At 43.2% G+C, this 22,081-nt stretch overlaps 1 protein-coding gene across 5 annotated transcripts in view; it reads right to left on the bottom strand.

Annotated features, from left to right (window-relative positions):
- Positions 1-2,294: 2,294 nt before the first annotated feature.
- BTBD3 (BTB domain containing 3) overlaps positions 2,295-22,081 on the bottom strand; it is a 37,763-nt gene continuing 17,976 nt past the window's right edge. For 2 of the 5 annotated variants that reach the window (XM_075564003.1, XM_075564004.1), the window contains exons 2-5: positions 8,802-9,072; positions 8,202-8,292; positions 7,497-7,615; positions 2,295-4,244 (exon numbers count right to left, since the gene is read on the bottom strand). In XM_075564003.1, coding sequence (XP_075420118.1) covers positions 3,212-4,244; positions 7,497-7,615; positions 8,202-8,292; positions 8,802-8,944 — 1,386 coding nt within the window. In that variant the 5' untranslated portion in view covers positions 8,945-9,072 and the 3' untranslated portion in view covers positions 2,295-3,211. Of the gene's footprint in view, positions 4,245-7,496; positions 7,616-8,201; positions 8,293-8,801; positions 9,657-22,081 lie in introns of those variants that run through there. The other 3 variants (XM_075564006.1, XM_075564002.1, XM_075564005.1) reach the window with 3 other exon arrangements.

Below are 22,081 nucleotides of genomic sequence, written 5' to 3'. Positions count from 1 at the left end.
TGCCAGCCAACCAGGAATTCCATCAGGGGGAATATAAATGCATCCAATTTACTCCCTCTCATTAACTTAACAGTCAGGCTTTGAACAATGCAATCGATTAACATATTCATTGTTCTCTTATGCTTTTGCCTCAATTTTTTTACTTCTTGAGGGATCAAAGATGGCTGAATACTTCGTAAATAACTGCTCCTGTGAAACTATCTATGTAAAAATGCAGAAACACCAGAAGTGCCAGAATTATTTTTTCAGTATTTCAAGGGAGCTACAAAAATGCTGAGATACAAATCTATGAAGCAGTTTTATTTTTATTTGCATTTAACAGGATTATACACATTCATATGTCTAACAAGATCTGCACTGTTACATTAAAAATACAGTACAATAACATTCAACATGAGGTACTTCATATTTATATTTTTCCTTCATAAATAATGTTATAAGCTACTAAATTCAAGCACCTTGATGCACAAGTGACTAGTGTCCTGAAATTAGCTGAGCTTATTTAAACGCCTTAAAAAACAAACAAAAAGACAGTTCAGTGCAATAATTATATAAGAAAGTAGACCATTTACTTAAATACTATTGTATGTTCAAATAATGTTACATTAGAACCGCTAACCTAGTTTCCCTTTAACCCCAGTATTAACAATGACAAAGAAGGCCAGATACATTGAGAAAAGAACCTACCACATGTCCTCCTTAGTAAAGTTGCGCTTATAGACCAGAGTGGCCAGCTTTGTCAGAGTAAGAGTTTCTAGGTGTAAAAGCAACAAAATCAGAGTTAACCAAAGAAAACAAAGCAAGCAGACCAGCCTTCATTCCATTTTGTCAAAAATACAAAAGCAAAGATAGGGCTTAAAATATAAACTTTCTTATTTAAAAACAATCTTTAAATTTAACCTACAGCTTTTGACACCAACCAGATGTTGGTGGGGCCTTCTTCTTTCGTTTCTAGCTGAGAGTAACTAAGTACAACATGAAGCTCATGGCCCAGCCTAGAGTGTAAGGATCTCATCCGGGGTTTCCCCTAGCACGTCCCTCACCACGTGGAGGTCAGCTGGTTAGCAGGAGCACTGACTGGAGTGTTACAGGAATGAACAGTCTTCACTCGAAGGCTATCCCACCACCTCAAGAATCGGGAATGATGAAATTAGTACTAAATAAAGCATCCTCCCCTCTGGCTTCAAAATGAGTGCCTTCTGGTCAGAATATACCTTATCAGCTTGGTAGCTATAACAGCTGCCACAACGCTCAGCATAACTGAAAAGCATAATCTTTCACAGAAGTATTTTCTGAAATGGGAAATGTACCTTTGTTTCATTAATCCTTTGCCAAAACTATCTGTAATTTTCCTAAAAGGATGATTATTTTGGTACATTGTCCAGAGAGTCCTCATCCATAATTACCAGTAACAGCTTCTGATCATCTATGCTTAGAGAGTCAGGTAATGGCAAAGGTGATTACGGAGATTTCCCATAATCCATGTTCTCCTCCGTCAGGGAAGCTGGCTGCCCACAGGGCCCACATCTATAGGGGAAGAAGTGGTCCAGAAGCACAGTGAACAAGGGAAGGGTTGTCACTTGCTGGGGCCACGGGGGACCATTTCTGTCCCACCTCTCACTCACCAGGCAGGGAGGAGATAATTCCTGAGTCCACAAAACGCACCTGTGTGCGCATGGGTGCGCACGCACACACACACACCCCAGGACTAACCCCTGGCTCCAGACAAGCCAGTTTCAGGCTTGCAGGGCAGGAGAAGGAGGCGGCCAGGGACCACACTCTGGGTGGTGGGGGAAGCGCTCTCAGGAGCAGTGAGCAGGAAAGCTGCCCAGAAACACATGGATACTTCAGCTGGCAGTGGACACCTGAGGCACTGCCAGGGATACAGGCACAGAACCATCACAAGCCATCAATGAAGGAGAATTGTCTAGGTGAGTGGGATGTGATGCTGATGCAATAACTATTAGGTATAAACTAGTGTCGCTCCAGACCATTTTTCCTAAAACCCTGCAGGCATCTATTGGCACTTTAAGGCGGTAGCCAAAGGCCAGAATTTAGCATCCAGGAAAAAGGCAATTACAATTAACTAAGATAGTACATAGTCAAAAATAAGTCAGATACAATCGATTTTAGATTTTAAAAAAAGTGTGAATAAAGTGTCTTCCACAAACATAGAGTACTACAAAAGTAAACGCATATTCTTTTTGTTTGGTCCTCTTTTAGTGGGGGAGAATAGGAATTCTATTTTCAAGGCAAAACAAGCAAATAATGGGGATAGGAAGCTAAGTGGAGAGAAAGAGAGGCTTTTTCAATGTGTGTGTTTTAATGTGTCATTAGTTATATATTTGTGGATGGGATTTTTCAGGCTCCCTCCCCAAAATTATTTTAGTTCACCTTACTAGACCTGCAGTGTTTTTCTACTGGCACAAGTTTAAGACATACACATAACTTAGTTTCTTCAAAGAAAAGTAGTGCTTCCACAATTAGTGTTCTAAACTTAGAGGAAGTAAACGTGCCTGACACAGAAGGCATGGCCTAGGGAAATACTCACTCTCTTATTTTCCTTCTTCGGCTTTAACCTGACACTTTGTAAGGTTCAATATGTAACATTCTAACTCAAAGGTTTCCAAAGAAAGCAAAGCCCCCCCCCCCCCCACAAAAAAAAGAATCTAAAAGGACTGAAATAAAAGCCAAATATGTCTACTGTCCATTTTCTAAAATTTAAAGAAAATGTCCTTTAAAATTGTATACTGAAGTTTGCCTTTTTTTTTTTAAAGGAGAGCAAGGGAGTGCAGAGCTCTGGTTAAAGCAACTGTTGTCGCTATTTTGTTAAGCTGTTTATTTTCTACCCATCAAAATAAAAGTCCAAAAGGAAATGAGATGATTCCAAACATTTCTGAAAAAGCACAAACGTGGCAGGGGTCAAGAGGGCCGATGGAAGGGCATGAAATGACCCTAGGAGGACACGTACACGTTAGAAACAAGGGCTTGGTTCTTTGAAGCATACACTGAGAAGCGGACTGCTGCACTCCTGCCTGCACACCATTCGAAGGTTGAACGACATCAAAAACTGCAGACAGCTTCATTCACTGCACATCCCCTACGCTGACCATCCAGCGGCGGATGAGCGGAGCAGCAAGCAAGCCAGAACCAGAGACGCACCGCTAACGGCTTACAGTGGGGGGGGGGGGGGGGGGGCGGGGGCGAGTTCTCAAGCGTAGAAGATAAGCTCAGGGATCTGGCCGCCCTGGACACCAGTGCCGTTGGTGCTGTCCGAGGAGCACTGGAACTGCACGGTCACCTTGCCGCACTGGACCTCCGTCATGCCTTCTTGGCCGAAGTAGCTGAGTTCGTTGCCGTCGAGAACCACGCTGGCCGTGTAGAAGGTGTCGGGCTCGATCTGCACCGGGTATTCAAACCACACGGGGAAGGTATTGCTGGAGCCATCGCTGAAGTACTTGCTCAAGTTCTGCCCCAAGACCACGCCCTGGCGCTTGAGTTCAATCTTGGCGCTGTACTCGGCCGAGCCGCAGCTGGAGCCGTACAGGCCAAAGCCAGCGATGAACACGCGCTTGTCCACGGCAAACTGGATGCTGTCGCAGCGCCCGCGGTAGCGCCACTGGTTGCTGCGGTAGGCACACGACTGGAAGCGGTGGCAGCGCTGGGGCACAAGGCCCTTGCGGGCCTTGCTCACGAACTGCAGCTCCGGCTTCTTGGCCGCCGTGTACCAGAGGAAGATGTCGTTGGTCTCGTTCAAGGTTAAAACTCCAGACTGCGCGGCGCCGTTGGCAAAATCATCCAGGGCCATGGTGGGTATTCTGATCAGGTACAGCGCTTTCCCCAGGACCTTCCGTTTGTTTTCGATGCTCAAGGCCAAATCCTGTCGCTGGCATTCCACTTCGGCCCAGTTGAGCGCTGCCTCGAAGACCACAATCTCTTTGGCGTTCAGAGTTTCCCGGCGGAGGATGCTTTCGAGCGTCTGGAAGTCAATGTCGCAGAACCCCTCGGACTTGAGGGCCAGCTCGGCCTGGGCGTCGATCACCTCCCAGCAGCGCTGGGTCAGGTCTGGCTCCTCGAAGAGGCAGCTCTGCGACAGGAGCACACAGGCGTTCTTGGCGCTCAGGCTGGTCTCCAGGAAGGTCACGCAGGCTCTGGCCAGGTGAGGGACGATGTACTTTTTGGCAGCATAAAGAGTGGCCAGCACCGTGTCGGCAGCCAAGTCAATCTCATCGCAATAGATATACCTGAAAGGAAGCGCACAGCAAGTCAGCAGAAGCCTGCATCGTGTCATGAAAAGGCGGAACGACTTGCAAGTTCTCAAAAGGGACCGTAAGGGAGCGTTATTCCCCCAACGTGCTTAGACATAGGAGAAACAAATAAATGACTGATGGGCGAACTCGGTCCTTAGTCTGCACACTGAAAGACCTTCGCGCTCTGCTGCCATTTTCACCTCTATTTCATAATTTGCACTCAGTAGGTTCTCAAAGGATGGAAGAGACTGAGCTCGAGAAAGAACTGCTTATCGTTGACAGGAGTAGAAAATAAGTGGAAAATCCTGTTGCCGGTTATGATGGTCAAGGAGCCTTGATGGCAATGTGGGGCAGCAACGGCCGTGAGCCACACAACACGGGGCTGAAAAGCACCAGAGCTGACCGCTGCCATGTAAATGTCCAGCCCCAGAAACGACCGATCGGGTCTTCGCTATGAGTCCAAATTGACTCGATGGCTGTAGGTTCGGGTTTGTTTCATATTTACACAAAGAATGGTCCTCGTTTGTCTCAGTAGCAAGCTGCATTAATTTATCTTAAAACCTTTCTGCACCTGCCAATCGAACCAAAAATACCTTGGTGTTTTTAAGGGTGACACAGAATTTTCCTAACGACAGAGCAAGTTGTTTCAAGTTCAATAGATTATCAGATACATTATCTCAATGCTATCTTCCGGCAAACCTCAGAGAGCGGATCCTTTTTTTAAAAAAAATAAATCTTCCTGTCTGTCAAACATTCTTCCACTTTTAGAATTAGAGAATATTTCATTTCCAGGCATGTTTAATTAATAAACAAACCCGTAAGTGTGCACCTATTTCCGTACTACTGTGGACTGTCCCTGTTTCTGTGAAGAGATAATTCTGTGCCTTCAGAGAACTATGGCTCACTCCCAGGATGTTACATAAAGTCAGAAATCATCGGCTTCCTGTACACATTGCTATGCTGCCCCAAGAGCCAGGCAAGGAGAACAAGGTACATGAAAGATAAATACTGATAACGCTGCATTTGAACATTTTTCTAGTGAAGGTGGAGAACTTCTTGCTCTGAAGTTTTACCTCTAATTAGTATATTTCACTTTCATGTGAGCAATGACTTCTGTAAGAAAGGACAAAACCACAAGGGCAGCAATGGGAAAATTTTCCACAATCACGACCGGAACCTGCAGGTTTTCTGCCAGGAAGCCCTTTCTCTGCTCCTATAGGCTGAGCCAGCGACCACTGGCAGGGCCATCCACAATACCACAACACTCCTTCCTGCAGCTTGGTGGTGCTCCAGCAGCAGCGCCAGGTCCCTGGGGAGGACCAGGGAGCCCTGTCAGCAATCTGTAGCTCTTGCCCTTAAATACCCAGTGAGCAGCCCTCCCTTTCCTCAGTAGCCCCCTTTCTAGGAATTCCGGCTGTACCTGCAGCCTGCTGGAGGGAGGAAACTGGCCACCACTATCGAAGATGACAGTGGAAATGACCTACTCCAGCACAGCAGCAGTGTGTGTCACTTTTTTTTTCCAATTACATTTCTGATCTTTACTCCTGTACAGGGTGTGAGCATACCTAATTTTTAAAATGCTGTAATAATAGATCTTAGAAATTATGTCTGTGAGACAAGATACTTATTAAATGATAAATCCAATGACTTGGGTGAAATAACAACTTGGGTGATTCTTGCATCTATTTCCTAATTACAACTATAATCTGAAATTATTCAATACTGTACTTGGACGGACTGCAGTGATGCTAAGGTGCTACACTAGGGTTAGGAGTCACCTCAGCCACGGCTAACTGCACACACACACACACACACACACACACACAGCTGTGACTTCACTGAAAAAGACACACAAAAACCTCACATCAACTGTTGGCTGTGCATATATATTTCTAAAGCATTACACAGGTCAGGAAGTGCTTTTGCTTTAAAATGTGGCTTAGTTTATATTTGGACCTGCTATCCGCTTGCCCTTCATCTCCCTGCCTCCCTCCAGTGGGATCCGACTGTGGCCCTGTCGGTTAGCAGCCAAGCAGAGAGCCTGCACCACCAGGGCTCCGTGGTGAAAGTTCTAGCTGGTAGTAACCAGATCTCAAAACTGGGATACACACAAACGATTGAATACACTTATATTCTAACACTAATTATAAGACATGCCTAGTAGGTAGCAGACACGCTTAGAGGAGCTATTGCCCAGTGTCACTGATCCCTGAGCTAAATTCTTTACACCAAGCACCGCACGGATCCCTGTCTTATAGCAGCAGCATGTAACTTCGACCTGTGGTGGATAGAGTGTGATGAGTAAAGACTAAGAAAGCGATTTAATAGTAGTGAGAATAATCATGGGATTGTACTCAAGTTGCAGATTGTTACGTTGTATAGCACCCGTAGTTGGTAAAATAGCTGACTCAATTTACCTGGTTAGCATTTACTAGATTCTGGAAAAGCCATACTAGACGTAAAAGCGTTTCAAAAAGTTCGTGGACAAATTGAATGAAAAGATAATGGAATTAGCCCATCAAGTGTTTGAATCTCCCTTGTTTAAAAGTAATTTTTATCAATGCATACAATAAATCCCTATCTTTTAGCTTTGCATTTCATACTTACTGTTAAAGATTTGTATATCATCACATATAAACTAGAGAAAACTATAGCTTTCCAATTTTTCTTTTGTACGATGAAAGGTTTCTTATTCTTGAGAATAAAAGTCTGATTTCACTTCCGAGATAGTTAAAAAACAAAAATGAGGATGGGCTTATGTACACAGTGATCAGATCACGTCAACTGGTAAGTTTTGCCTTTGTTGAGAGCAGGCCGTATAAAACGGAGACATGCCTAACTGGTCCCACTTAGGCTCAACATATAATTTATAATATTGTGATGAGAGAATAGAATTTATTTCAAGACTTTTCCACAGTGCTTTCAGAGATAACTTGGTCTAGTAAACTATGTTTCCACCAGCAAGTTCTTTTTCTTTAATTATAAGTCATTAAAAATCAAATCACTCTTCGTTCTACTTGTCCCCAAGTCCCATGACAAGCTGTGATTTTAAAAGCCTGCATCATCCCATACACTTCGGCTGAAGGCTGCCCGGTGGTTTCTTTAAAAACGTCAAGCAGGGAAGCAGCATCCTCTTCTTCCTCGGCGCTTGCCATGGCCGTGACACAGCCCTCCCACATGCCCGTGAGCCCCGCCGAGGACGAGTACAGCGCGCACCGACTCTCCCACCGCAGGAGTGACGCTTACTTCAGCATAGCGAGGAAAGCAGCGGGTTCGACATCTGGTATACGGATTTCATCTTTGTCCTCGGCAAGTTCTCCGTAAAACATTGCATGGAACACAGAGCTCCCAACAGCTAACACATACTGTGAAAAAAGGGAAATCTTATTTCATGCACCAAACTGAAACGCATTTTCAGCAAATCAATCCAGATAAACAACTCTACGCACAGAGCAACTGAACCTGCTTCCTTCCACAGAAGCTAAGGGGCAGCGCAGCGCGCATCTTGCTGTGGAAGCCTAAAATAGCCACACAAAACAGTGTCTGTGCTGCTAATTGTTCCAAGGCTTTGAAGGACTGATGCACAATTCCCCTCATTACAAAACCGAGTAAAAAGCACATCAGATAAAAGCTTCCCTGACCGATGACTAGCAAACAGTAACAGATCGCTGACTTTCCTAACCTGTCACATCAACTTCCCGCGACCTGATTCCTTGACAGCAGAGTTGAGGGGGCATGGTTTTGTGCAGGATATAGAGCAGGGGTATAAAGGAGGAGACAAAGAAAAAATTAGCGTGGCCGAAACCCTCTGAAGAGGCCGAGCTCTCTGTGACTGGGCGACACATGCACTGCCTGCCATCAGCAAGCCGCCCACCCCAAGTCCCAGGCTCACAAAGAGGGTCCCTTCTTTGTAAGTCGCAAGTCTAGGCCAGTAGTGCAGCTGTTGCTTACTTTGTGTCCTGGCAACCGCTGAGTCCCACCTGGTGGGCCAACCACAAAATGCACATCTGCCATCAAATCGTTATTGAACATCACCGCGTTTCTATAAACAGAGGCAAGTCATTAATTCACAGAAGCCAGCAGTTCATGGGCCCCTTCTCCCACATACAAAACCCACAAAAGATTCTGAGAGCTAAGCAACAGTTTAATGACTTCAGGGCAGAACGACAAATAAGAGTTCTAACTAAACAACTGTGTTTGTCGTCATTGCAAACACATGGGAAGCAATTAAAGTTTAAAGAAAGAGAAAGAAGGAAAAGTTACCCAAACTTTTCCCAAGGCTAAGGACAAATAAAATGTTTCCCCCTTCTGCGGCCCACAGAGAGCCCAGCCCTGTCAGTTAAATGTCACAGCTTTGCAAAAACGTTTTTATCTAGGAGGAAAACGGCTGGAGCGTTTTTGGAAAAGATACAAGGCAGTTTTCCATGACCAAAAAAAGCTTCTGGGAAAAGAGGAAACACAGCTCGGTGTTCAAATACATCACAGGCTGTGCAAAAGCAGAAACTTCGACACAGGAAACTTTGGAAAGTCAACACGCTGGCCGGCACTTACCTTTCTCGAATGGTGGGGTACAGCCCCTGCCAGTTTGGGGCTGGAATCAGGTTGTTGTTGCTCAGGTTCTGCTGGTGGTACTGCGGGGCAGTGGTGGTGCCGGTGCTGGCTGGCTTTTTACGAGGGAAGATATCAGCAGCCATCTTCTTCTTCTTCTTAGTCTTCAAGGTAATGATTTCATAGCAAACTGGAGGCAACTTGCCGCTGCCGCTGCCGCTGCCCGTGGTATTTGTTTTCTTCGAGCTTTTCTTGGACCTGTTCTTTACCGTCTCTGGAAGCATCAAGAAGAAGGTGAGGCATTTCATGTTGTCTTCCTTTTCATCTACCATGAGTACAGTACGCTCTCTCTCTCTCTCTCTCTCTCTCTCTGTCTCTCTAGCTAGATCTCTCAAATTGGTGGGGGCATCAAGGAAAAGAGGCTAGCATGCGCTAAGATGTTCACAGACACCAACAAGCTGTTAGTGTGCTTCTTTTCTCGGCCACGCAAGGTGACCTTTTCACTATGTGGAAAAGAAACTGGCTTAAGTTTTATCCAGGATTTGGTCTGTTAAATACATCCCCATCATGATTCCTGCTTGTCTTATTTGTTCATAAGAATCACCCAGTTTCCTAGATCACCTGGAAACGCTATACTGAGCGAGGAGGGCAGGCACAGAGCCGCTGCAATTGTTTTCTGAATTAGCTTGGAGGCAAAATATTGCTGGAGCCGCCGGAGTCGGCTCTGCCTGCTGAAGTTGAGCGGCGAATGGATCGGAGGAGAGTAGGTGTTACAGCCCTGCAGATGGAGTCAGTCCGTGCTCGGAGCCAATAGCTGGAGTCACCGATCCTGATTGGACCAAGCGAAACAGTGACACCTATTGTAATGTGCACAGTTCTGATATTAAAGGGACAGCAGTTGCGCTCTTGCCTCCTGCATATTTAAACAGGATCAACAACATATGAAACACATTTGAGAACAGCATGAGAAGAGTTACGCTCCCGGATTCAGATTTCCCTTCTGTAAACATACATTTTTACTGACCCAGTGAAACAAGCTGGCTCAAGCAGCCGAGGGTAGAAGCTGATAGCTACTCCACGTTTCTAGTAATATCTCGTAGGCAGCAGAATTTAGTTTAGAATGTTTCCAGCTTGAAGGTTGAAAGGGGCAGCTTACAGCAAAACCATCTAAACACATCCACTGCAGACTGAGGAGTGACACTGGTTTTCATTACTCTAGTTTCTTTGCATGCACACTCTGTTAGTGCAAAATAAGAGATGCGTTATGGATTCAGATTACCTTCCTGCATTGTCTAGTTCCTAGGATGATGTTTGACAGGAGTCTCCCGTCACAAAAAATATTATTAATTGAAGTAGGATTTATCAGTACGCAGAGCTACACTGAAATAGAAGACCGATTCTTGGTGCAAAATAAGATTCCAGTGAGAGAAAACTAGTAATCAGTGTTAAAAGGCTTAATTCACTGAAAATATGTAAGACTAGGTCTAGTCAGAGTTCCAGAGCCCAGTTTAAATGTCATGGCCGCATTTTAGGTTGGTCATAAGTTTAAAGACTGTACTTCCCATTCTGTAATACATAACAATAGTACAGCTACTCAAAATCACATATGCTCTGATGCCGCCTGGCTAAAATGCAAACAGGTTCTCGGCTTTGAACCAGAAGAATATAAATGATTATGCAGTTCCCACATAATACCAACAAAACATTTCTAGAGTTGGTAAGAGAAAACAAAAAATATCTGCAGATTTCACACATGCTTATTTATTTATAAAAAGGGACTTATGAGAGATTTACTCCTCCCCCTTTACTTCTCTATTTAGAACATCATTGGTTCAGGACAAGCAGCCATTTGTGCCCACTCCGATCTATTTCACCCTCCAAGACCACACTCTCCCATTTGTTGCACGACATTCTTCTGAATGATGCGTGCCTGACTGCGAGCGCCACAACCTGGAGCTCCTCTTGTGACTGGGCAGCTCAATACCTCCTAGAGGGGACCAGCCCGAAACCCGGCTGTGCACCCTGAGAATCTAAGTCACTAAGAAGAGCATTACCATTGTTATTCTTCTTTAAACTATCTGAAAAGTCACTGGGAAGATGTACGGTACGAGAACCATGTTTGGCACCAGGTTGTCCACCCCTTTTTAGATAGGCCCTAAAATGCTGCTTGTTTAGTACAATTACTGTGTCCCTACTCGCTGGGCTACCACACAGACACTTGTCTACTTCACCTGCAAACACACGAAAACATGGCATCAGGCAAAGAGACCCAAACCCAAGGTTTTAGAAGAAAATGAGGCTAAGCAGGAGGAATACATGAAGGAACTCAACTATTCAGAATATGCTTTAAAAAGCAAAGGATTTCTCTCCTGTTCAAATGCTACTTCGCTTCCTGGCTGGTTTCATCTTAGGAAAACCCCACATTGGGCAGCCCCTTCAGGCTGGGAGTAATCCCAACATATTTCCAACAAACCTAATCTGACTTTTCAAGTTAAAAATAGGCAATGATAATTAAAAGGAAGTGAACCATTTGGAGACACACCCGTGGGCAGCTGGACAGGTACAAAAAGCTGCCGCACAAAAGAAGATACGAAAACGTAAATGACCGTAGTGGTTATTGATTTGGCATCCCACTCAACACCCCTCACTGAGTCAGCTTCAAGACCACGGTTCTGACATGAAGTTAATGAGAAAAAAAAGTGCATGTAATAGTTTCATTTGAAGACAAAAATAATAATTCAGAAAATGCTCTTACTGAAATTTCAAATGTCAGATATTTAGAAAATTAAGTTTTATAGAGAAGCTTCAAAATACTAGATAAATTACTCAAACACACTGCCATTTAGCCGATGCTGACTCACAGCGAGCCCACGGGGCACGGTAGAAGTGCCTCTGTGGGCTTCTGAGACTGTAACTCTTTTGGAGAGTTGAAAGCCTCCATTTTCTCCCTCAGAGCAGCTAGTAGTTTCGAGCTGCTAACCTTGTGGTTAACAGCCCAACATGTAATTGTGCCGGATCTTAATCACCTAGAACAGGGCTGCAAAGAAGGGCAGTGCTGATCTCATGTGGAGAGTTTTTAATCCAATCACGCCCATGGGAAACTTGAAAGCCCCCTTTTCTGATCACTGCAGTGGTGTTAAAATAAGTCTGTGCTACCCAGAGTGTGGGTCATGAATCAGCAGCCTCACCTTCCTCACTCACAGCCATGGAGTCAATTCTGACTCATAGTGACCCGACAGGACAGGGAAGGGCTGCCCCTACAGGTTTCTGAGACATAACTTTACCTGAGTAAAAAGCTCCATTTTTTCTTTCTCCTGAGGAGTGGCTAGTGGTTTCAAACTGCAGACCTTATGAATAGCAGCCCAAACTTGTAACCACTATGCCACCGGGGCTCCTTGCGCTGCATCACCTAGGATTCTGTTCGAAATGTAGACTGTCAGACAGCCTCAGCTCCAAATGCTGAATCAGAATCCTCAGCATCAAATAGCCTTTGGGTAATTCGAGTTTGTAGAACTCTATTGCTGCTAACTTTAGAATTGTGCTTTCCCACTGACCCACTATCAACATCTGTTGTCACATTTTTCGCTCAATTATCGAGTCAATGGACAAAAACATTGAAAGAAATTTAACTTAGGTTTAGACGGAAACTGTAAGTGACAATCCAATCCTTCCTCCCTCATTCTGAAATTCTTCTGATGTGGCTTTGGTGCTGTCGCCTAGATGGGGACTCCTATTGACCGCAGGCCCTTCCGGGTTGAACGGCTCCGCCTCTTTGGCTGTAATAGTCCCAAGAGCAGGTCCCCGCCCCCTTCTTCCAGGGAACCTACAGGTCCCATGTAGCCAACCAGCCTGTAGGTTAGTGGTTGAGTGCGTATTGCTTGTACCACCCAAGTGTGGAAATTCTGGGGTTCAAGTGCATGGATCTGATCATTCGTGGGGCGGGGATGGGAGTAGGGGTGTGTGTGTGACAAGAGATCATTTTAATTAAAATTAAGAGATTAAAAAATACAAATGTAAAGAAGACACGCAATGTTGCCTAGTAAAAATCATATGCAAAGTAGCTGTATGTACTGATTTTTCTAAAATCGTTTATTTTTTCATCTGTCCTTCATATTATCCCATTAGTCAGAACACAATAAATGCTATGCAAGATAAAGCATCGCACCACTTTGCTCTCTGCCTTTTTGCTAGTTACATAATCTGGTGTCAATTTGGGACTTGATAGGATTAACAGTGAAGGGTGGAGTCTAGTCTGTCAATTGGATCATAACCAGTGAAGCTTCTGTGTGGGCACGGCTTTCTCCTGAGAATTCTGGGAATTCCTGGATTTCCTCTTTGGAGGCAGGAGACAGACTCTCTCTGCTCACTTCCCACGAGACATCCCTGAGACAAGACACGTGGCACCACACTGATTGACCCCAAGCCCTGGGAACTGGAGAAGCCACGTGGAGACCCCTGCCAGTGCTGAGATGCTTACAACGCCACGGGATCCAAAGACTTTCCACCCACTGGCCTGTGTTCATCCTGCATTCGGTGTCATTGAATGTGTTTCGTGAATCTGAAGACGACTTTATAGATTGGTATCCTACATATGGGCTAATATCAGACTTATGGGCTTGGACTGGACTGGGTTGGAATGCTTTCTTAATGTACAATAACCCTTTATAGAAAACTCTTATACACATAGGAGTGTCTATGGGTTTGTTTCTCTAGTCTACCCAGCCTTTATTTCTATAATCCAGTAAATTAAGTCCAAATTTGGTTCCCTTTCCCCTTGAAATTAAAATACAAAGTTAAAACTCTATTCATCAAGCCTTTCATCTCCGGAGATGAAAGATAAGGAATATCAACTTGTTAAGAGCTGTCAAACTTTTACCTCTAGAATTGCTTCCCAAGGAAGGTTCTATCACTCGTTCCCACAGCACCTGAATTTTCAGAGCTGCTTTGAGACATGGTTAATGGCTCTCCTGAAGTGAATGGGTCAAGAAAGCCATCAATTCTTTTTGAAGTACCATTAAATATGACATTCGGGTCATGCAGCATATTAGGTGTTGGAAATCCAATGGTGAAAAAGAGTAAGAATCAAATTGCAAAGGCTGACTAACCCCAATGGGTTTCAAATTATTTTATTATTGCCATAAAGTTCTATCTGATTTATCTTTTTTTTTCATTTATTATTAACAGAATTGAAATTCACTTAAATTATCCTTTTTCGGGGCTAGGTTTTCCAGTCACCCTATTTTTATTCGTATAATCTGTGCCTTGTCCGGGGATGAGAATAAGGTTTAATCTGAAAGGGGCTCTGGAAATCCTTTCATGCAATTCAGTCTCAGATAAGGCAAACGGTGTCTGGAAGATGAGGGGATTTGTACTAAGCCCACGGTTGCTTGGAAGGGGAATACCTAAGCTATAATGCAGATTTCCTGATTCACTGCCCAGTTGTTTGTTCTATGGATTCCAATTACCCCCACATGTTCTATCTTCATGTTTCCAATCTACTTTAAAATAAGCGTATGTGCAGAAATTAAGGAGTTGAGAACCACTACGCTCTAGAGCCCGCCTTCCTGCAGGAAAGCTGGCTACTGGACGTTTTATGGAAAGAAATAGAGACGAAAACTCTAACGAGGAACATGAAAGTGTAACAGCAGAGGCTCTCTGGGTAAACTGAAAGCTAGAAAAGAAGCCATTCATGGCTAAAGCCCACAAATTCTATGTCAACAAGGCCCATCGCTGTCATAACACTGGTAACTCTTGTTTAACTTGCTACAATGCTGGACGCCTTGTCTGGACTTGTACATGGCTCACCACCAGGCACCTAAACATACACAGCACAGTGAAGTCAACTGAGGTGAAAACAGGCAAGAGAGACGGAGGCACCACTTCCAAAGATGGACAGACAGACAGGGACAGTTTAACTTCAACAGCCATGGCGAAGTGTTTTGCTTTTGCTTTCTTTCCCCTCCTCTACGAAAGCTGTATTTGTGATTTGGTAGGTTAAATGATAAACTACAAAACGCTGGCACTTCCCAAAGGCGGCAGCAGCTGCTGGAACAGCGATGACATGCTTTCTAAATTGGAACATAAATATGGAGTCAAGCATTGGCAGTACAGCATAGCGAAGAATCAAGAGCCAATAGCAAGCGACTGTAGAGTTAGTTACTTAGTATCAGTCAGCTTCATTTTCCTCTTATGCCAAATGGGATAATTATACCCAGCTCACCTCTCTCAGATTTATTGTGAACTCAGGATTACATGTTTGTTGAAAGCACTGTGATAAAAGTTGAAAACACCTTACAGAGGTAAACCCTCACTATTAGCAATTGTAACTAAAGCAGGAAAGTTCATTTGTGATCCAATCTTCCAAAATACCCTACACCATTTCAGGCTTTACTTAGTATCATTTTATCCCTTCTAAAAGCTTTGGAATTGCCAGGCAGGTCCAGGTTGCTGTGAATCTTGCTCTGACATTTGCAAATGAAGTTCAAGCATCAAGATTCGTGTTTTACATTGTGATAAATTCCCCATCCAATACCTAAATCCTACAGCTTTGTCTCTGAAATCCTGTTTCTAGGACGCGCGATAGAGGCGGTTTCCATGTGGGACAGTACATTTCTGTGAGGCCCCCTGCTGGCTGATGTCCTGACGTGCGCATATCATGAGAGCGCAAAGCTGCCAACTGGTATGTCTAGCCACCCAGTGACATCTATCTGTGCACACAACTAAATGTGCCTCTTTCAACAATGACCCTGTTTGGAAGACTCATAACTTAGACAAGCAGTTGAGCAAGGTATAGCTCAGTGCTATCTACAAGGATGAGACACATGGGCAGTGTCCCCAAATCACCTTCTTGTCACTACACAATGGTTACAAAATTGTAAATCTAGAACCCCAAGCTGGAATGTGCCAATTCTTCAAAAGCAGAAACAATGCGTCTTATGAAAATTCTATACAGCATTTAACAATGATGTGATGATTGTGGCCTATAAAAATACTGTCCATTATGTAATTTATCTAGAATATTATTCCAAATCATTCTTTACCACACATCAAATCTGATTATCTTGAAAAACTATATAAAATGTAACCCTAACTTATGCCAGGGTTCTAAATTCCAGCGATTTCATCATGAATTGGTGCTGATATCAAGTGAATGTCTCATTTTGTTTTTAGTTTTATTATTGCATTTTATTACCTTTATAAGTCAGATCTTTGTCATTGGGGGTTGGACACATTACACATAAATACCTGACAGTGAGCATGCGAATAACAGCAGCAAATTATGTATTGCAACATTGTATGTCATTACCAACTGTAAGCTATATACAGGATTTATTGTCATAAGCTAAGGTGGAGGCTTCCCTGTACTCTAAAGGGAGCTATTTAAGGAGGCCTACTGTGAAGTCTTTTGTAGAGTTTAACATAATTTAGTAAACCAGGTAATGAATTGAAAATTATGATATACCCTAGATTTCACAGTAAATTCCCTCCTAAATGAAAGTATTGACTATATTATTTCCTACCTTTTCCAATTATAAAAATAATTTATATAATGTTTAGCAGAAATAATAATTTAATAGTTTACATCTTAATAGGACAATTATGACCAGTACCCAACTAAAATGCTCCCACTTTCCCGTGTTTGTTTGGATGTGTCTCTGTATGTACACACATTATACAGAGGGGCTTTCAAAAGTTCATGGGAAAATTCCATTACTTTTTAATTACAGATATCCATGAACTTTTGGAAGCTCCCTTCAATTCGTACTGATTTTGCACCACATTTTAACATCCCTCAAATTCAGTTGTGTCTTATAATTGTTGGCATTGCACAGTAATAGTTACCAGTGATTTTTTCTCTTGGTGGTTCCTAAAACCATGCCATGCACATGTCTTAAAGACTATTTTGCTGACTGCCACTGAGTGGACTCTGACTCACAGCAACTCTGTAAGGCAGGGTAGAACTACCCCTTTGGGTTTCCAAGGCTGTAAATCTTGACAGGAGTAGAAAGCCTCATTTTCCTCCTGCAGAGTGGCTGACTGCGGATTCAAGCTCCTGGCCCTGTGGCTAGCAGACCAACACATAGCACTATGCCACCACAACACCTGTAATCGTTACCAAAACATGCTGTGAACTAAACTGTGCCTAGGAGCAAATACACATACACACACACCCAGTGCAATACAAAATAAATCCCATAACTCAAAAGAAATAATTTCTTCTTTAGGTTTAAGTATTCCTCTAACTAGTCAAAACCCTGGTTGTGAATTCTGGCTGAACTACATTAAAATAATCAAGTTTTTATCAAATACTCACTTAAGTATATAAAGTATTCTTAAAGTATATAATTATAATTCTCAATTGAAGTTGCTGCTATGGCAACCGCTGAGATGGCAGAATGTTCGATGAAAATCCCCAAATGGGAAGTCTCCATAGTCTGAAATCTTATATGCAGTATATTGTAGATTTATATAATAATTAATATTTTTAAATGGTGTTTAGTTGTACATAGGGTCACTATGAGTCACAATTCATTCAATGGTACTTAACAACAACCTGTGTATAGAACATGTGTGTTTTATGCTACTTTTAATTAGCATTTTAGTATACAACTGACCATGCGCCAGTCATGAAGGAGCTACAATACAAAAACATACCGTAAAGGTAGCCCCCTACTTAGCAGGTATTCCAGGTACAACACATCGCGCTATGGCTGTCTTAGCTATCTTTTCATTACACCACGCACTACAGTGTTAGTGTGTGCGTTAACGGTGTCATTCTCAGATGTTCATTCGTAAGTGTTCACCGATCAGATTTAAAGACACTTCTACTAAATACTGCAATGATGAAAAAATACCATTCAACTTACATCAGAACCAACTTATAATGGTGTCCTTGGAACAGCATCCCGCCATGAATTGGGGACTAAAGGTGCCATGAACGCTGCCATAACCTTAATTGTATCCAAAAATCTTAACATCACCAAGATACTCACACTCATTCTTCCATTTGCTTTAAGAAATAATTATTTGACATGGATAAAATATCCCCCGTTGCTTCCATCATTCATGCTGATTAATTAGAATAAAAGTTGAGGAGGTTCTATACTTAGTCCCATGTGTCAAAACTAAGGCAAAAAAAGGAATTCCAAACAAAAATTCATTTCTATTAATATATTCAGCAAGTCCGTTTTTTTTCTAAATTAAGAGCTCCTATACAAGTAGGTCAGTACTTGTACCATCCAGCAGAATAGAATAAAATCATTTAATTGCTCCTAAAAAATAACACTAGACAAGAAAGTCTAACTCATAACAACAAGACTATTCATAGAAACCACCATTCATCTGGCAGACGGTCCTACTGTGGTGATATGTGCCGTTGCTGTGCTGGAACAATGCCACGCTTCTTCTGATGCTACCGATGTCAACCACAGTGGGCAGGTATCTATCAGTAGAGCTTAGAGACTAGCCAATGTGAAAGATAAAAGTCCTCACTACTGGCCCAATAAGTAATTCAAGTCAGAGAAAAGATTGAGTTTGTTGAAGATTTCATTTTACTTGGGTCCACAGTCAATGCTCATGGAAATAGCAGTCAAGAAATCAAACAATAGAATTTATTATGCATAAATCTGTCACAAGACTTTTTTCCCCCCACTTTCTAAAGAGTTCAAGAGCAAGGATGTTATTTTGAGGACTATGGTGCACCTCACCCAAGCCCGGCCATTTTGAGTGATCTAACATGCATGTGAAAGGTGGACAATAAAAAAAGACCAAAGAAAGCTTGATGTCTTTGAATTATGGTTTTAGCCAAGAATACTGAATATACCATGAACTGCCAGGAGGAAGAACAAACCCATCTTAGAAGAAGTACAAACAGAATATCCCTTAGAGCAGCGGTTCCCAACCTGTGGGTCACAACCCCTTCAGGGGTTGAACGACCCTTTCACAGGGGTTGCCGGATTCACAACAGTAGCAAAATGACAGTTACGAAGTAGCAACGAAAATAATTTTAGGGGTGGGGTCACCACACCATGAGGAAGTATATTAAAGGGTTGTGGAATAAGGAAGTTTGAGGACTACCGCCTTAGAGCAAGGATGGTTAAGATCGTCTCATGTCCAAAGGGCATGTCTTCAGGACGTATCAGTCTCTAGAGAAGGGCACGGTACAGAAGGTCACTGGAAAAGATGACGCCCCTCGATGAGATCAGTCATCAGTGACTGCAACAATGAGCTCAAACACAGCAATGGCCGCGAGGGAAGCACAGGACCAGGCAGTGTTCTTTAGGGTCCATATGAGCTGGAACTGCCTCAGCGGTACCCAACAGCTCACGGAAAAAAGTCCTTAAATCTGGGATTTTCCCTCTCGCATCTAGTACTAGGCAGCTTGGATTTACATTTGTACTTCATATAATGAGCAGATTAAAGTCAAACTATATCTTAAAAAATGGCCACACAACTGCCATCTAATGTACAAGGGAGCAACCACAGCACCACCGTTAACAGCTGCAGGAGTCCATGCAGGATCATGGGAACGAATACATGGAACCAGACAAAGGAAGAGTAGTCTCTGGAAATGGTGATCAAACTTTGCACTGAAAGTCAAATACCTACACAAAATTTCACTAGCCTGCTGTACAAATGCTATGGTCTACTGAGTGTTCCCATTCAGAAGACCGGGGAGTATCTTCTAGTAAATTGACAGCAGAACATCAAAAACGAGACCAGGGATATGCATTAAATGGCATGTGGCCAAGTACTAACGAGTTGTATTCTACGCTGCTCTTCCACTTTGAATTGAGAATGGTCTCTCCTATGACGTTAGCAGTATCAGGGACGCGGATACCAAGTAGAAGAGAAGGTCCTGCCTCACTTTTCTTGGGGACAGGAAGCCTTGTAATACTTCCTATATGGATCTCCATGACCTAGATCAGCTCTGTGACTCTCCTTCACTCCCCAAGACCAAATTCATTGCTAAGACCCTTTAAGGGCAGGGCAGAACTGCCCTCCTATGAGCTTCTGAGGCTAACTGTTCGCGGGAGTTAAGTAGACTAGACTTTCTCCCAGGGAATGGCTGGTGGTTTGGGACTGCGCCCTTGTGGCCCAAAGTAATGATCCAACTCGTAACCACTATGCCACCTTGCACTCACTCACCAACAAACACAAGCATCCACACACTGTAAATGTAGCCCACTGCCTAAAGGTCTTACCTATCTATGTCCTCTCCCAAGTCTTTCTCCCCTGCCTAGCAATCCTGCCTACTGTAACCCGAAACCATCCCCTTGGCAAGGCCATTTCCCTGTTTTCAGCAGATGTATCTTCACAATAGTTAGCGACAGTTCCAAAATCATTGCCCAGGTTCGAGCCAGTAAATAATGGACAGCTGAAAACTACCAAATACTTCTAGAACCTTACACTGCATTCCGGGTCCTAGGACAAAATGCTCCCTGCCTCAGAGCTTTATGAAGTTTCTTTCTAGCTGTCTGAGATACAGGATGGGGCGGGGTACAGTAGTAAAGACCAGACATCTATTAAATATGTCCCAGGGCCCTGCTCAACATGTCGAAACACAAATGCGGTATTTGAATACTGCAATCATCTTGCAGCTAGGCCACCAACTAAAAATACTACAGCTTGACTAAAAGCAAGCCTCTACATGTGCTCAAGGCAAGGTCTTGCTTCATTAGAAACCTACAGTATAAATAATCTAGATATTCATATATCCAGAAAAGTATGGGTTAACCAGGAACAAGATTCAGTTACCAGGACAAAGCTGCCTTTATCCAGCTCTCAATTCATGGTGTGGCATATTTATTTATAGCACCAATAGAGAACTTCAATGATTTAATGAACTGGAAAGTATGATAAATTCTCAATAATTCACATGAAAGAAGGAAAGCAGTCACATGAATAATTTTTTAAATGGGTAATTAAAAAGCCTTTTTTAAAAAATGTGTGGCTTTGAAATGTGTTTCGCCTGTACTTACAATCGAATGGCTGAATTTCCACTACATTAGACACACCCACTCTTCAAACAAAGTAATAAAGCAGCCTGTGTGTCCATGGCTGAGTATATGAGGGAGGAGTCACAACGCATGCCCACCCACCAACAACCCAAACTGCTAGCAGACTAGGGCGCGTTTCAGGTAACTGCAGAGCATGAGTACAAGTGGAAAGGATCTCTTACCCACGCGCGTGTCTGTCTCCGCATTACTGAAACGAGGGTAATTTTATCAAGGATTTGATTTTTAATTCAAAGCTAAAGAAATCTGTTCCCCTCTCTCTGTGTTCCATTACAGTATGGAAATACACTCAGTGAAGAGAGTAACAGTCACAGTGGAATAGCGAACTGGTCTGGCTCTAGCTGGAAAACCTTTGCTGGGCTGGTGTGTTTATGAAAGGAAACTTCCACCACCAGTGATTTTTAAATCCACCAGCAGGGTTGACAATGCACCCAACTGTTTGAAAGTAATGGGGTGGGTTGGCAAAAGAAAAAAAAAGCTTGTCAAATAAATTTTACTGGTTATGAAATGGTATTTTTTGGAAGATAAAAAAAATACATTCTATGTCGTATTTAATGTTTGAAGTGTCCATTTTTATGACATATTTTAAGAGGTTTTTAATTAGTTTGAGTAAGAAAACCTTTGAGTCAAGTTGGCAAACCCAACGGAATTCCTCCAGAGCCTCGCTGCCCACCCAGCAATGTATCCGATGGTAGCAATTTAGGATCAAATCCCTCGTGGAAACATCATTTGTTTCCAAAGGGGAAAGGGAAGGTTTGTTTTGGTCGGTTTTTTTTTTCCAGCAGGTTCAAAGTACACACCCACTGGTCTGAGGCTTTTTACCCCCTTTTCAATAACAAAGCCATCAGTAGCCCAGGCAGTTAGTTACATGTTGGGCTGCTAAACTGCAAGGTCAGGAGTTTGAAACCACCAGCAGCTCCTCAGGAGAAAGATGAGGCTTTCCATTCCCTTACGGAGTGACACTCTTGGAAACTCCCAGGAACGGTTCTACCCTGCCCTCCACAGTCGCCATGAGGTGACACACTCAATGGCGGTGATTTGCTTGGTTTGGGTCAGTCCCTAAGCTGTTTGACGTTCATTTCACTAGACTCGATGGACAAACGGAGCATGACGCGGGGGCAAAATCAAGTCACCTTCCCCCCTAAGCGCAGTCCTTTGCTATAATCAATGTATTGATTCAGGGGAATCTCTAGGAGACACTGCTGTGAAAATTGTTGACTTCATTAAGTCTTGATCTAAGTGCACATCTTAATATTCAGTGGGGTG

The sequence above is a fragment of the Tenrec ecaudatus genome, chromosome 12 (assembly GCF_050624435.1).
Source record: "Tenrec ecaudatus isolate mTenEca1 chromosome 12, mTenEca1.hap1, whole genome shotgun sequence".
NCBI lineage: Eukaryota > Metazoa > Chordata > Mammalia > Afrosoricida > Tenrecidae > Tenrec > Tenrec ecaudatus.
This window is presented reverse-complemented; position numbering and strand designations above follow the sequence as displayed.